Source organism: Hypanus sabinus, chromosome 10 (genome assembly GCF_030144855.1).
Source record: "Hypanus sabinus isolate sHypSab1 chromosome 10, sHypSab1.hap1, whole genome shotgun sequence".
NCBI classification, from domain to species: domain Eukaryota; kingdom Metazoa; phylum Chordata; class Chondrichthyes; order Myliobatiformes; family Dasyatidae; genus Hypanus; species Hypanus sabinus.
Genome location: NC_082715.1, coordinates 33308114 through 33323499, shown reverse-complemented (window position 1 = coordinate 33323499; position 15386 = coordinate 33308114). Strand labels below are relative to the sequence as shown.

General features: G+C 40.4%; 1 protein-coding gene across 1 annotated transcript in view; it reads left to right on the top strand.

Moving 5' to 3' along the window:
- The window catches only part of cdc5l (CDC5 cell division cycle 5-like (S. pombe)), a 44005-nt gene extending 29286 nt beyond the window's left edge, over nucleotides 1–14719 (top strand). The window contains exons 13-14 of the mRNA XM_059981358.1: nucleotides 10642–10854; nucleotides 14243–14719. Coding sequence (XP_059837341.1) covers nucleotides 10642–10854; nucleotides 14243–14350 — 321 coding nt within the window. The 3' untranslated portion in view covers nucleotides 14351–14719. The remainder of the gene's footprint in view (nucleotides 1–10641; nucleotides 10855–14242) is intronic.
- The last annotated feature ends 667 nt before the right edge of the window (nucleotides 14720–15386 follow it).

Sequence of the window (15386 nt, the reverse complement as noted above, 5' to 3'; positions counted from 1 at the left end):
GTGTGAGTACAGTGTTTGATGTTACCAGTTCCTGTGTTTTTTGGAAAGCCACCTTACACTGCTATGTCCATTGCCATTTCTTCCTAATTTGCAGTAATGAGTTCAAGGGTTGGATCACAATAGCCGGGGTTTGCAGGAACCTGTTGTAGTAATTGACAAATCCTAAAAAGGATCGCAATTGTGACACATCCTTTGGCCTTGGGGCATCGACCACTGCTTAGGTATTCTCTGTGCACTTGTGTAATTCTTGTGCATCAATATAATGGTGTGACCACAGTACATGATACTTGGTTTAAAGAATTCACACCTGTTGCATCAATAATCTTCTAACCTTTTTAACATTGCCTTGAGATGTTGGAGATGTTCCTTGTCATCCTCGCTGGTAACAATGATGTCATCCAGGTAAGACTGAGTGCCTGAGAGGGGTTGCAGGACCTGGACCCTAGCTTTCTGCTGGAGTGCAAACGCGAGTGCTACTCCAAAATTAAGCCTATTATACCGATAAAGCCCTTTCTGATGTTCATAGTGAGAAATACTTAGAACTCTTCTTCATGTCCTTCTGTAGGTAGGCCTTAGCTAAGTCCACTTTGCTGAAGCACAAGGCTTTCAAAGATGCCCTCTGTCATAGGCAGAAGGTATTGATCTACTTACAGTACTGGGATTTGGTGACCTTAAAATCACCGGATTCTGACAGAAACATCCTTCTTCGCTACTGGGTGCACTGGTGTTGCCCATGGGAAGAATTCATTCTGCATTCCTGTGATCTAGCTCACTAGCTAAATATCACAGATGGTATAAGGAACTGAGTTGGCTTTGTAAAACTTGGGTGTGGCATTTTCATTTACCACTATGTTATCCTTGATATGTTTGTTGTATCATCCAATACTTTTCCTAATTTACTTTCGGTTGTCTCTATTGCAGGGGATATGGCATGCAAAAGGTGAATAGATGTCCAATCAGGTTGTAGTTGTCTCAGTCAATCATGACCCCACCCCCCACCACTGTTGGCCCTCCTATTTTAATCACATACCAACCCAAAGTGGATTGTTGGTGGTTGTATTTCACTATTATGGATGTCATTCCCACAGGAGTTATCATTTCTCCAGTATAAATTCTTAGCTGGATATCTGCAGGCTTCTGTTCAGTATCTTTGAAATGTTGTTTAAACTCATTTTGTGGAATGACTAAAACAGTCTGCAATTCCACTTAAATTAATTTGCAGTTCACTTCTGATATATTGCTTGTCTCTTGTTTTCACATTATAAATTTCAAGGCTACCCAGTCCTGTGTCATTCTCATCATCAACAGAGTTTTATTGACAGCATGCAAACTTGTGCTCTTTTTTGAAACTGTAACTTGACTTTTTAGCATTTTCTCTTCCCTGGGCAATGCATTTATTTTTGTCTGCATTTTGTATGTTACTTTGTTGCGTTTGACTCCTTTGATGATACGAAGATAAATGGGAAATGAGGAATTAGGCTACAGAAGGACTTTGACAGATTTGGAGAATGGGCAAAGAAGTAGCAGATGGAATATGGTGTTATTTGCTTGGGTAGAAAAGTAAAAGGCTAGACTCTTTTATAAATGGAGAAAAAATTCAAAATTCCGAGGTGCAAAAAGACTTGGGAGTCTGTGGTAAGGAAGGCAAATGCGATGATAGAAATTTTTTTCGGAGGACAAGAACACAAAAGCATTGATGTGATGTTAAGGCTTTGTAAAGCACTGGTGAGGCCTCATTTGGAGTATTCTGAGCAGTTTTGGTCCCCTTATCTAAGAAAGGATGTGTTGACATTGGAGAGTGTTCAAAGGAGGTTTATAAAGATGATTTTGGGATTGCAAGGTTTGTAATATGAAGAGTGTTTGATGGCTCTAGGCCTTCACACACTGGAATTAAGAAGAATGTGGGGGTGATCTCCTTGAAAACTATTAAATAGAGTGCGATAAGTTAACAAATTTCTCGACACATGCCGGTGATAATAAATCTGATGCTGGTAGAGAGGGTGCTCCCTATGATAAGGGAACCTTAAGATCAGAGGACACACCCTCAGAAAAGAGGGGCGTACCTTTAGAACAGAGATGAGGAGGAACTTCTTTAACCAGAGAGTGGTGAATCTGTGGAATTAAGGCAGAGGTTGATAGACTCTTGATTAGTCCGAGCATGAAGGGCTACAGGGAGAGAGCAGGAGATGAGGGCTGAAAGGGAAAATGGATCAGTTCTGATAAAATGGTGGAGCAGACTCGATGGCAACTGATCTCATTCTGCTCCTGCATCTTACGGTCTTACTTTCTGCATGTTTTGCCTTTAAACCTGCATTGGTCTGATGTTTTTGAGCCCCTGCACAATGGTACCACAACTTGTTCAGCCAGACCAGATCAGTTTCTGTTTAGTCATTGCAATTATATTCACGCTCACTTTCATTCCTGACTGTAACTCAATTGCATCTCTGGCTGCTGTTTTCCATGGATACAACAATTTTAACTGCTTGTTTTAATGTGAGTTGTGCTTCAGTTAGGATCTGTTTTTTTAAATGCTTTTTTATAAGATTCTGAATCTAAATTATCTCTCAATGCATCATCACTGAGCTGACAAATTCTTCAGTTCAGCTACACAAGCTGAAATGGACCACCCTTCCTTTTGATTCCACTTATGAAACCTAAAGCGTTTTGCAAACAGCAAAGCTCATTTTGACTGGTTTGGATGGAGCAGTCAAACCTTTGAGCAAAATGTATGCCTTTCTACCTATTGCACTCAGTAACACTGGCACTCACTTTTCATTGGCTATTTCATTTGCTTCAAAATGTTGCTCAATTCGTTCAGTATACATCACCCAGTTTTCTGATGTGCAATCAAATGAGTATCTTTCTGCTTTTTAAAAAAATGTATTATTATCATCCAGTACTCACTGCTTATGTACCCATATATTTCATCCATTTTCAGCCTTTTTTAAAAACTCGAATGTCTCACTCTCCCCTTGAGAAGAAGCATGCTGTGCTCCAGTAGGTACATAGTCATCTTGAGCTCTTTTTACGCTTGCTCGTTGCCACTGTTTTGTTCCTCCAAAACATAAAGCTAATGGAAAGGAAGCCATGGGAGCCAGGGGTAACTTGTGTGAGTTTAGCTTTACGTTATTGAGGCACACACCTATAACATGGTGACATATAAGGCTTGAACAGTGAGGTAGAATTAATGCATTTTATTTTGCATATTAAGCCATACAAGGCAATGTTAGTTGCAGAAATGACATTTATCCAGCAGAGTGCAGTGTTGGTCTACTTCTAATGAAAACGTTTTTAAACAAGAACTTTTTGCCATAAAACATAAATAGGTTTATTCCAAGTGATGATCTAATTGCACTTGAAAGTTTAGGGATTTGTTTTACATTGATTGTGATGACCTATTTCTAGAATTAAGTGGAAAGCTCAAAATGAATCAAGTGGTAAATCTAACCCTACTAATCTGTATGATACTACTGTCGACACGGGAATATTTGCCTTGTTCGCTAAATGATATTTATTTTAGCTTCATTGTTTAAATATTAGTTGGTCATTGTTGTGCATTTAGCATTAAAATGTATGACTCATATAACCAATCAGTGAACTGATAATTCAAACCAAGCTATTACAACATTGCTTGAGTGTATGTCAAGATAGTTTACTTCCTATTTCTGACAAAGTAGTGTTATGATCCACAATTTTAAAAGTCTTGCTTTTTATTATTTTAGGAAAATCTCAGTGTTTCCAAGTACGTACATTTATAAATTCTGGACAAATGAATGACAGGAATCGTAATACATAATAAGTATACAGAAGTAATGTTTCTTTTTTTAAATTCCAGTTTTCATTGAAAAAATAAGCACAACGGAATAGTAAGGATAGTATGTTTTATTTATACCCATAAGTATATGTTTCAGTTAATCAAGGAAGTTATTCACAAAAGGTGGATTTGTTTAAAACATCTTGGCAGGGAAAAGTAGGATGGAAATCATTCACTTGAGTAGTTCTAAGAATTAGGCAGTAGCAGTTCCATTCAGAGAATTCGCACTTCTCCTCTTGGTATTGAAAACAGCTGCAGACCGTGCTGCAACAAACATTAATACGTTTGTCAGTACCCTGCAACTCTTAAAGGTGTGCAATATCGAAATACTTTTTAGGAAAACCAATAAACAAACACAGCTACATTTGTGGCTACAGTCATTTCAATGCCTAATCTTGCTCTATAGTTTAATTCAGTTTTTATTTCTATTCTTAATTCCAGTCTCCAAACCTACATTTCAGTAAAAATTTCAAAGCTTCATTTGCCATTTTGCAACAAAATAATTGAGCAGTGCTACCTCCGTCACTTTTTCACAAAGGAACATTATTTCGAATGTGTAAACTATTTTGAAAAAAATCCTAGCTTTTCATTTATAGATCTTATTGGGAATTTTTTTATTTGAAGTATCAAACTTAAAAATTCTTCATAACTTCAAAAATAGTTTCTTGTAATATCATAATTGACAAGACTTAAATGGGACTTAAGCAGTACGTACCATTGAGAAATTCAGCTCCTTTTCCTCATGGGATTTTTGTTTGCACTTTGTATCTTTCTCCGATTTTTTTTTAAAAACTCAACTCATGACATCAACAGTAGAAGAGTGTCTGAAATTCTCAAATGTGATTTTTCTAACGTCACTTTTTTCTCAATAACAGTTCTGATTTGATTACAGAACTTCTTGATTTAATAGCATGTGTGCTTTTGAAAGGACCAGTACTCTAGCTGTATTTCTTGTCCTCACAGAAAATTGTGACCTCCTACAACCTAAATAAGTTGTCCCTTGCTGCCGCTCACTAATCTGGACTGTGGGTTTTTTTTGTGACATGCACAACACGCTGGAGGAACTCAGCAGGTTGGGCAACATCTGTGGAAATGAAGAGTCAACGTTTTGTGCTGAGTCCTTTCATCAAGACTGAAGAGGGAGGGGGCAGTGGCCCTATATGGGAAGGAAAAGGCTGGTAGGTGCCAGGTGAAAAACCAGTAAGGGGAAATATCAAGGGGTGGGGGATGGGAAGTAGGAAGGGGATAGGCAGGAAAGGTGAAGAAGGAATGTAAAGGGAAAGCACTATGGGTAGTAGAAGGAGGCGAAACCATGAGGGAGAGGGATGGAATTACCGGAAGCTGGAGAATTTTGACTGTTTGTTTCCTTGGATCAACTTGCTGATTTCCTCCAGTGTGTTGTGCGTGTTGCTTTGACCGCAGCATCTGCAGTGTATTTTGTGACTTTTTTTTGTGTCTTTGAGGTCAAGGTCACACTCATTCTCAGCTCCCCGACATTGACATCATTCAAAGTTGCTGTTGTCTACTGTAAGTCTGCCCCTTCTCATGGTTGTTGCTCACTGTTGCATTTAAATGGTCACTCAAATCTCATGATCAAGGGGAGGATGTTTCATTTACTATTTTCAACTCCATAGGAGTCTGTAAAATGGGCTTGTTGATTTGCCTGCGTTATAGGTCTCCTCAAAGTGTAGGCACTCATAAATATCTCCCCAGTTTTTGCCAGGAGCTCCCAGCTGTAGCCTTTGACATTTTCTTTGTGCGTCTTGCACAAAGTAGATTCCTCATGTGTAAGCTCCTCTTCTTCAACCTATCTGGTGTTCCCTGTCTCATCTCATCACTTCCCACTTCCCTCTAATCACGCAGTAACTGTACTCCTTTATAGCTACCTATTGCTAATGCACAGTGTCATTTTCAAAGCTGACTGTTGATATTGTAAATGCTGAGCTGAGTGTCAGCATCTGTGAGAATTTGTAAAGGGGCAGTAAAGTAAGGCTTCACTGAATTTGACACTACACTGTGTTGCACAGGTAATTCCAGCAAATCTAGTTTATGAACCTTGTAATAGAATACAAATGGTAGTAAGGAGACCTAAACCACTGTTCAGTGCTATTATAATGCAGCTGAGCTACTTTTAGTTAAAATCTTGCAGAAAATTTACTTGCAGAGATGGGTGGCCTTCCCTTCTTCTGTTTTCCTGTTTTCCTTACAGTCTGTACATGTATTTAGGTATAATGCATAGCTTTTTATGTCTCGATATTCCACCATAATGAGGAATTCAAGGATTGGATTTATTTGTTTTACCACATAAAATGACTCAAACATTTAAAAAATTGTACATTCTAAATATTTTAAAAGGAATTCTAAAGAAATACCTGTTTATTACAAAAAAAGACTAGTGAAATGATCATAACAAAAAAATCTATTCTCTAGGAATGTGTTTTGAAAAATTCACAGAGCTCTTGCGTCAGTGAATTTTGGACTTTGGGGCAGATGTTTATACTGTAGCATGGAGTACTTCCATTAGTTTATTTTAATATAATCAGTACCAATTTATTGAGAAATTCAAAACATTGAGAAATTCTCATGCAGTTCATTATTTCAGCTACAGCTTCAAAATTTGTATAATTGAGGGTAAAATAATATTTTCAGTTTAATTCTTGCTTGGCTGCTCCCTCTATCAATAAAACAAAGATATTTTCTGAGGCGCATTTTTATAACAACATTGATATTTTCCAAATTTCTAAACTTGCCTTTTTTTCCCCTTGCTTGCACTATTTCTCTCATTGATAATTTTGAAGGATTGGATAATCTGTCACTTTATCTTGAGACAGTCAAACTTGATCTATGGTACTTTTAAAACTGAATGTGCTATTCAGAAGCTTAGATGGAATTGGAAGCTTACAGGCTTCCAATCACACAGCAGTCATCTTCATCCCATTCAGATTAATCCTGTAGCCCTAAAGGTTAAGTTGCATCAACTTCTCATGTGGATGTTTTTTTTTTAAATGTGCAGAAGGTTTCTGCCCTTCCTGCATTCTTTTGGATAGGAATTTGGGAACCCCACCACCCTTTAGACTCATCCTTAATGAGTTAGAGGAATGGCAAAGCCATAGTTCAGGGTAGAAAAATAAGTGACAATAATAGAGTTTGCCTGGAAGGGACAGAGAACATCAGGATATGAGTGCATCTCCGGAGTACAAAATGAATTCTTAACATTCTTAACAAGTTGGACAAATGGTCACTCAAATCTCATGATCAAGGGTAGGTAAGTAGATATAATCCAAAGGGATGACAAAGACATGATTGCATTAGGAACTAAAGACTCCAGAATACTTACTTTTGAAAGAGATATGTAAAATGAAAAGGTACCGGGGTAGCTTTGATATTAAGGATAAAAGCTGTAAAAAGAATGGATCATAGCTCAAAAGTTAAGTAGAATCGACTTGGGGGTGGGGGGGGGGGGGAAGAGCCTAAAAATAACAAGGGATAGAAATATTAATAAAAGCTCTCCTGAAGATGGATCTGAGCTCAAAAACATCGACTGTTTATAATTTCCATAGATACTGCATGACCTGAGTTCCTTCAGCACTTTGAATGTGTCTTGCACTGGATTTCCAGCATCTGTAGAATCTTTTGTGTTTATGCATGAGCTACTAATGGTAATGCAGGGTATAGTATAAATCAAGAAATTGGAGGTGCATGTAAAAAAACTAATATAGTAATCATGAAAGACTTTAATCTTAATATGAACTGGCTAAATAAAATCAACAGTGAGGAGGGTGAACTCATGGAGTGTATATAAGAGGTTGGAGTGTGAGGAGCCAATAAGGAATAGGCAACTTTAGATCGAGTATTATGCAAATTGAAAGGATTAACCTTATCTGATTCTCATGAGTCACCTACAGTTGAAATCAGAAGTTTACATACACTTAGGTTGAAGTCATTAAAACTCATTGTTTAACCACTCCACAGATTTCATATTAGCAAACTATAGTTTTGGCAAAACGATGAGGACATCTACTTTGTGCATGATACAAGTAATTTTTCCAACAATTGTTTACAAACAAAATCAAACAAAATCAGCCAAGACCTCAGGGGAAAAAAAATTGTGGACCTCCATAAGTCTGGTACATCCTTGGGAGCAATTTCCAAATGCCTGATGGTGCCACGTTCATCTGTACAAACAATAGTACTCAAGTATAAACACCATGGGACCATGCAGCCGTCATACTGCTCAGGAAGGAGACACATTCTGTCTCCTAGAGATGAATGTACTGGCAAATCAATCCCAGAACAACAGCAAAGGACCTTGTGAAGATGCTGGAGGAAACGGGTAGACAACTTCACAAAATAGATGGCATCATGAGGAAGGAAAATTATGTGGATATATTAAAGCAACATCTCAAGACATCAGCCAGGAAGTTAAAGCTCAGTGTGCAAATGGATCTTCCAAATGGACAATGACCCCAAGCATAGACAATAGACAAAAGGTGCAGGAGTAGGCCATTCGGCCCTTCGAGCCAGCACCACCATTCACTGCGATCATGGCTGATCATCCACAATCAGTACCCCGTTCCTGCCTTCTCCCCATATCCCTTGTCTCCGCTGTCTTTAAGAGCTCTAACTAACTCCTTCAAGAAAGCATCCAGAGAATTGGCCTCCTCTGCCTTCTGAGGCAGAGCATTCCATAGATCCACAACTCTCTGGGTGAAAAAGTTGTTCCTCAACTCCGTTCTAAATGGCCTACCCCTTATTCTTAAACTGTGACCTCTGGTTCTGGACTCCCCCAACATCGGGAACATGTTTCCTGCCTCTAGCGTGTCCAATCCCTTAATAATCTTAAAGTTGTGTCAAAATTGCTTAAGCACAGCAAAGTCAAGGTATTGGAGTGGCCATCACAAAGCTCCGACCTCAATCCGATAGAAAATTTGTGGGCAGAACTGAAAAAGCATGTGCAAGCAAGGAGGCCTACAAACCTGACTCAGTTACACCAGTTCTGTCTGGAGGAATGGAACAATATTCCAGCAACTTGTGAGAAGCTTGTGGAAGGCTACCCAAAACGTTTGACTCATGTTAAACAATTTAAAGGCAATGCTACCAAATACTAACAAAGTGTATGTAAATTTCTAATCCACTGGGAATGTGATGAAAGAAATAAAAGCTGAAATAAATCATTCTACTATTATTCTGACATTTCACCTTCTTAAAATAGTGATCCTAACTGACCTAAAACAATGTTTTCTAGAATTAAATGTCAGGAATTGTGAAAAACTGAGTTTAAATGTATTTGGCTAAGGTGTATGTAAACTTGTGACTTCAACTGTAGCTGGACTAAAGGCAAGTGCCTCACATGCTTTCTCCTTGAGGAGCAGATCACTGAACATTGATTGGAAGAAGTGCAACTGAACTGATATATCCACCTGTAATGTTGGGAGCGATATACTGGATTAAAAACTGGGTAATAGAAGGTAACCAGCGGGAGTTTACAAGTCTTTCGATGAGGTAATCCAGTATAATACAACATGTACAAACACGTTGGAGGAACTCAGCAGGTTGGGCAGCATCCGTTGAAACAAGCAGTCAACATTTCGGGCCAAGACCCTTTGTCAGGACGGAGCCGGAAACTGTGGCCCGAAACGTTGACTGGTCGTTTCCACGGATGCTGCCTGACCTGCTAAGTTCCTCCAGCGTGTTTGTACATGTTGATTTGACCACAGCATCTGCAATGTACTTTGTGTCCAGTATAATACAACTAGGATTGCAGGTGATACAAAACAAGGTAGCTGTATGGGGGTAATGTAGACAGACTAAATGAATGGGCTAGAATATGGCAAATGGAATAAAAAAAAGATATCCAGCTTGGATGAGAAAAAAGGAAAGGCAGAACATTATTTTAAGTAGAAACAGATTAAAAGATGTTGGTCTTCAGGACGACCTGCATTGCCCTTAAAACTGGAAGTAAAAATGTAGGTTCAACAAGCAACTAGAAAGGCAGACTTCAAACTAAGTATTTGTATATTGCCATATGCTACCTTGAGATCTTCTTGCATGTATTTACAGGAAAAAAGAAATACAATAGAATTTTACAAAAAATTGAAATTTAAATGGTGAGAAATATGTTTGCCTTTATGGCAAGAGGATTTGAGTACAAGGGTAGAAACATTTTATTCCTCTTGCGTAAAGCTGTGGTATTTGGATTGTGCTCTTTCTTTGGCTCTCGAAGGAGATACTTGCAATGGCTGGAATGCAGTAAAGTTCCACCAGATTGATTCCTGAGATAATGGGTTTGTCATACACAGAGATTAAATGTGTTTGGCTGACATGTGATATTGAAACATATGAAACTCCTAAGCTGCTTGACAAGGTAAATGGAGAGTTGATGTTTCTGGCGACTGGGTTGTCAAAAGCCAGGGGCTATGGTTTCAAAATGAGAATCAACTTTGAAATTCACTGCCAAGGTGGTTGTGGAGGTTTAGTCATAGATATATTTGAGTTGAGCATTAATAGAGCTTTACATATAAACGAAATCTAAGGACATGATCTTGTGACACTGAGGTAAAAGATTACCCTTAATCCTGGTGCACAGTGATGTAGGTGCCAGGGGTTGAATGGCTTACTGTTCTGTTGTTCATGTTCTTCTGTGATGATTAAACCAAACTTGAATGTTGATAGATATTTTGGGAAGTTTCACAAGGCTGAAATGTCAGATAAAGTCATCCTCGTTTGTGAATTATACAGCAGCTGATTTCTAATAACTCTTTAATTCTAGAAAATGCTGACAACAGTATTTCTTGGAAAAATATCTGCTTATGTAATTTCTTGTTTAGACCAACAGAAATCATATGACCACAGAGGCAAAGCAGGCAGCAAAGATGGAGAAAAAGCTCAAGATCCTACTTGGTGGCTATCAGTCACGTGCCACAGGGCTTATGAAACAGTTAAGTGATCTGTGGGATCAAATTGAACAGGCACATCTTGAATTATGCACCTTTGAGGAACTGAAGAAACATGAAGATATCGCTATTCCGAGAAGACAAGAGGTAATTACAGCAGTTGATTTATAATCAACTGCAATGTTTTAAAATACACTATTAAAACACTACTAATTTATTTAAACATCAGAAAAAAATTGGAAAGTTAAAGTCAATAGTAAAACAATGTAACACTGAAAGCCATCAATGAGGGTTCCAGTGTCCTCGGACCCTTTCAAGGGGCTGAATACGCAACCTCCAACTCCCTTTTCAGCCTTGACCGACAGCACCCCCAGGCCAGGACTTTGCACACTGCCGCTGGAACCCCCATCTCCCCTTCTCCCACCACCACTCTGCAGTCCCATGTCTTTCAGGTCCCATCACCAGCTCTTGGATCCTCGGAGACTCCATCTTCTCTTACCCTACCTTCCCTGAGCAACCCAGCTCTCTCCTCTTTCTGACACAACATACCCCTTCCTCCCCCTCTGATCTCAGCTCTCATCCGTGCCTTGTCTTCACCATCCCCTCTGACCTTCCCTCTCAGTGGCAGAACGTTCTGTCCTTAGTAAGGGCCTTGCCTTTGTCCCCGTGTCCACACCTCAGTGTCCACCATGATGCAAAGCTCTTCTTCCGTTGCCTCTGTCTCCATGCCTACTTCTTTGGCAATCACTCTCCAGCCCGCAGTGATGACCGATTCTCCTGTCTTCAACCCTTGTCCTCTTCTTGGTCACCCAGCTCTGATCTTCTGCCTGCTGTAGATCTTTTCATTGCTAACTGCCAACGAGACATCAACCATCTCCACTTCACCACCTCTCTCTCCAACTCTAAACTTACTCCTTCCGAACTCCCTGCTCTCCACTCTCTCCACACTAACCCTAACCTCACCATCAGGCCTGCAGATAAGGTGGGTGCTATAGTAGTCTAGCGGACTGAGCTCCACCTTGCTGAGGCCAAGCGACAACCTCTCTTACTTGCCTCTTGAACAAGACCCCACTCAGGAGCACCAGGCCATCATCTGCTACATCATCACCAACCTTATTAACTCTGGAATCTCCCACCCCCTGGCACCAACCTCATAGCTCCCTCACCCCGTACCTCCCCTGACCAGGTAGGCTCATTGTTTCTGCTTGTTCCTGCCCCTCTGAATTTGTATCTGCATACCTCAACTCAGTCCCCATTTCCTCCTCCATCTCCCCCCTCGCCCACCGTCCAGTCCCCTCCTACCTACATCAATGACACTTTGCACCCTCTTGATCTTTTCAGGGATTTCAAGTTCCCTGGCCCCGACCATCTTTTATTTTCACCATAGATGTCTCGTCCCTATGCACCTTCATCCCCTACCAGGAAGGCCTCAAAACTCTGTTTCTTTCTGGGCACCAGCTTCAACCAGTTCCTCGCCACCATGGGCACTTGCATGGCTGCCAGCTATACCTGCCTTTTTGTCGGCTACACGGAACAGTCTGTGTTCCAAGCCTACACTGGTATCACTCCCCAACTTTTCCTACGCTACATCAACAACTGCATTGGCGCTGCTTCCTGCACTCATGCGGAGCTCATCGACTTCCTCAGCTTTGCCTCCACCTTCCACCCCACCCTCAAATTTACCTGGTCCATTTCCGAAATGTCCCTCCCCTTTCTCGATCTCTCTCTCAATCTCTGGAGATAATTTTATCTACTGATGTCTTTTATAAAAGCACTGACTTTCACAGCTACCTGTTTCTACCCTGTTGCTGGTAAAAATGCCATCCCATTCTCTCAGTTCCTCCATCTCTGCCACGTCTGCTCTCGGGATGAGGCTTTTCTTTCCAGAACTACAGAGATGTCCTCCTTCAAAGAAGTGGACTTCCCTTCCTCCATCATCAATGCTGCCCTCAACTACATTTCCTCCATTTCACATTCATCTGCCCTCACCCCACCAGGGATAGGGTTCCTCTGGTCCTCACTTACCACACCACCAGCCTCCACGTCCAGCACGTTATTCTCCGTAACTTCCGCCATCTCTAACGGGATCCCACCACCGTCTCCCCCCCCACCCCCCCACTCCACTTTCTGCTTTCCTCAGGAATCGCTCCCTATGCAACTGTCTTGTCCATTCGTCCCTCCCCACTGATCTCCCTCCTAGCACTTATCCTTGTAAGCGGAATAAGTGCTACACCTGCCCCTAAACCACCACCTTCACTGCCATTCAGGGTCCCAAACAATCCATCCAGGTGAGGAGACACTTCACCTGTGAATCTTTTGGGATCATCTACTGAATCCAGTGCTCCCAGTGTGGTCTGGTATATATAGGTGAGATGCCACGTAGATTGAGAGACCGCTTCACTGGGCACCTATATTCCATCTACTTTAATTCCACTTCCCATGCCTATTCTGACATGTCAGTCCATGGCCTCTTCTACTGCCGTGATGAGGCCACGCTCAGTTTGGAGGAGCAACAGCTGATATTCCATCTGGGTAGTCTCCAACCTGATGGCATGAACACTATTTTTTCAAACTTCCAGTAATGATCCCACCATTCCCCATTCCCATTTCCCTCTCTTACCTTGTCTCCTTACCTACCCATCTTCTCCCTCTGGTGCTCCTGCCTCTTCCTTCCACGGCCTTCTGTCCTCTCCTATCAGATTCCCGATTCTCCAGCCCTAATCTCTTTCACCAATCAACTTCCCAGCTCTTTACTGTACCCCTTCCCCCTCCCAGTTTCACCTATCACCTACTACCTTGCATTTCTTCCTCCCCTCCCCTCACTTTCTTACTCTGACCTCATCTTTTTCTCCATTCCTGATGAGGGGTCTTGGCCCAAAACATTGGACTGTTTACTCTTTTCCGTAGATGCTGCCAGGCCTGCTGAGTTCCTTCAGCATTTTAAGTGTGTAACAATGAAAGAAAATACTTTTTTACTGCAAACTTGAGCTGTATGAAATAGGCTATTCTGGAATTGGATGGTAAATGTCAAGGGAACGCTGTTATCTATCCTGTAGAAGAATCAGTTACTTAACCTGCCACAATTTTATAACATTTAGCTGCCATAAAGCAAAGCTGTCATTCCTTGTAAATGTAGTCATTTGTAGATGATTCTTGCACAAACAAGGCACATTAAACTGCTTAACTGTAAAATCATTGAGGATGACATCTGCTATCTGTGCAGTTACTACCAGTGGTACAGGATATTTTCTGGTACAAGAACAAAATTAATCCTTAGGAGTGTTAGGTAGCATTCTGCTTCCACAGGGAGCATTCATCCATAAAGTTAGTTAGTTAGTTAGTTAACACATAAATTTGTAGAGAAAGGTGGGAGATTTGAAACATAGGATATCTTCAGCACTTTAGGAATAGCAGGTTTCAAAGTCTGATTTAAGTTGTCCCAGAGTGAAGACAGGGCTTAGCTTTCTGATGCTGCCTATTCATATACAACATTGTGAATTTTATTTGCTGTATCTTTTTCAAACTCCAAACTCAGTCTTTGAGGGAAGATGTTGCACGACAACAGGAGAGAGAGAAGGAGCTTCAGCAAAGGTACGCAGACCTGCTTCTGGAAAAAGAAGGACTTGTGGCAGCGAAGTATTGATAAGTGAGAAAACGTCTGCTCTGCATGCATTTCACATTACTTTGTACAGTGAACTCCATTTAATAAAGTATTCTCTGTGACAATAATGGTTATAAAAGAAACTTCAAGATGTCACCCTGTGCAAATTGTACTGAGAATTTTGCTGTAGTATATATGGATCCTTTGTATATTCCACATGGAGATTCTAAGTAATATATGGAGTAGTCTTCTGTTTGTCAGTACTGAAAGAAGAAAACATGTTAAGCTGGTCTACTGTCAAAGCTTTTCTGAACATTTTCTTAATTGTATGTTAAACTTATGGAAAGGAGTGATTTGTACTGTGATTTGAGTATCATTCTAATAAAATGTGAAATTTGTTTATTCTCTGTATATTTCATTTTAATGACTGAAATAATTAAACCTTTTGAACTTTGGAAAAATGTACAGTTGCAAGAAAAAGTTTGTGAATGCTTGGCAATTACCTGGTTTTCTGCACTAAATACTCATAAAATTTGGTCTGATCTACATCTAAGTCACAATAATAGACAAACACAATCTGCTTAAGCTAAAACACACAAACAATTACCATAGAGCCATAGAACACTACAGCACAGAAAACAGGCCATTTGGCCCTTCTAGTCTGTGCTGAAACTTTATTCCGCTAGTCCCATTGACCTGCACCCGGTCCATAACCCTTTCCCATCCATGTATCTATCTAATTTATTCTTAAAACTTAAGAGTGAATCCACATTTACCACACCAGATGGCAGCTCATTCCACACTCCTACCACTCTCTGAGTGAAGTTCCCCCCTAAACCTTTCCCCTTTCACCCTAAAGCCATGTCATCTCATATTTCTCTCTCCTAATCTAAGCGGAAAGAGCCTACTTGCATTTACTCTGTATATACCCCTCATAATTTTGTAACCTTTATCAAATCTCCCCTCATTCTAATATGCTCCAAGGAATAAAGTCCTAATTGTACTTTCATGTCCTTATTGGACACATTGTTTACTCATTCACAGTCCTGGTTGGAAAAAGTATATGAGCCCTTGTATT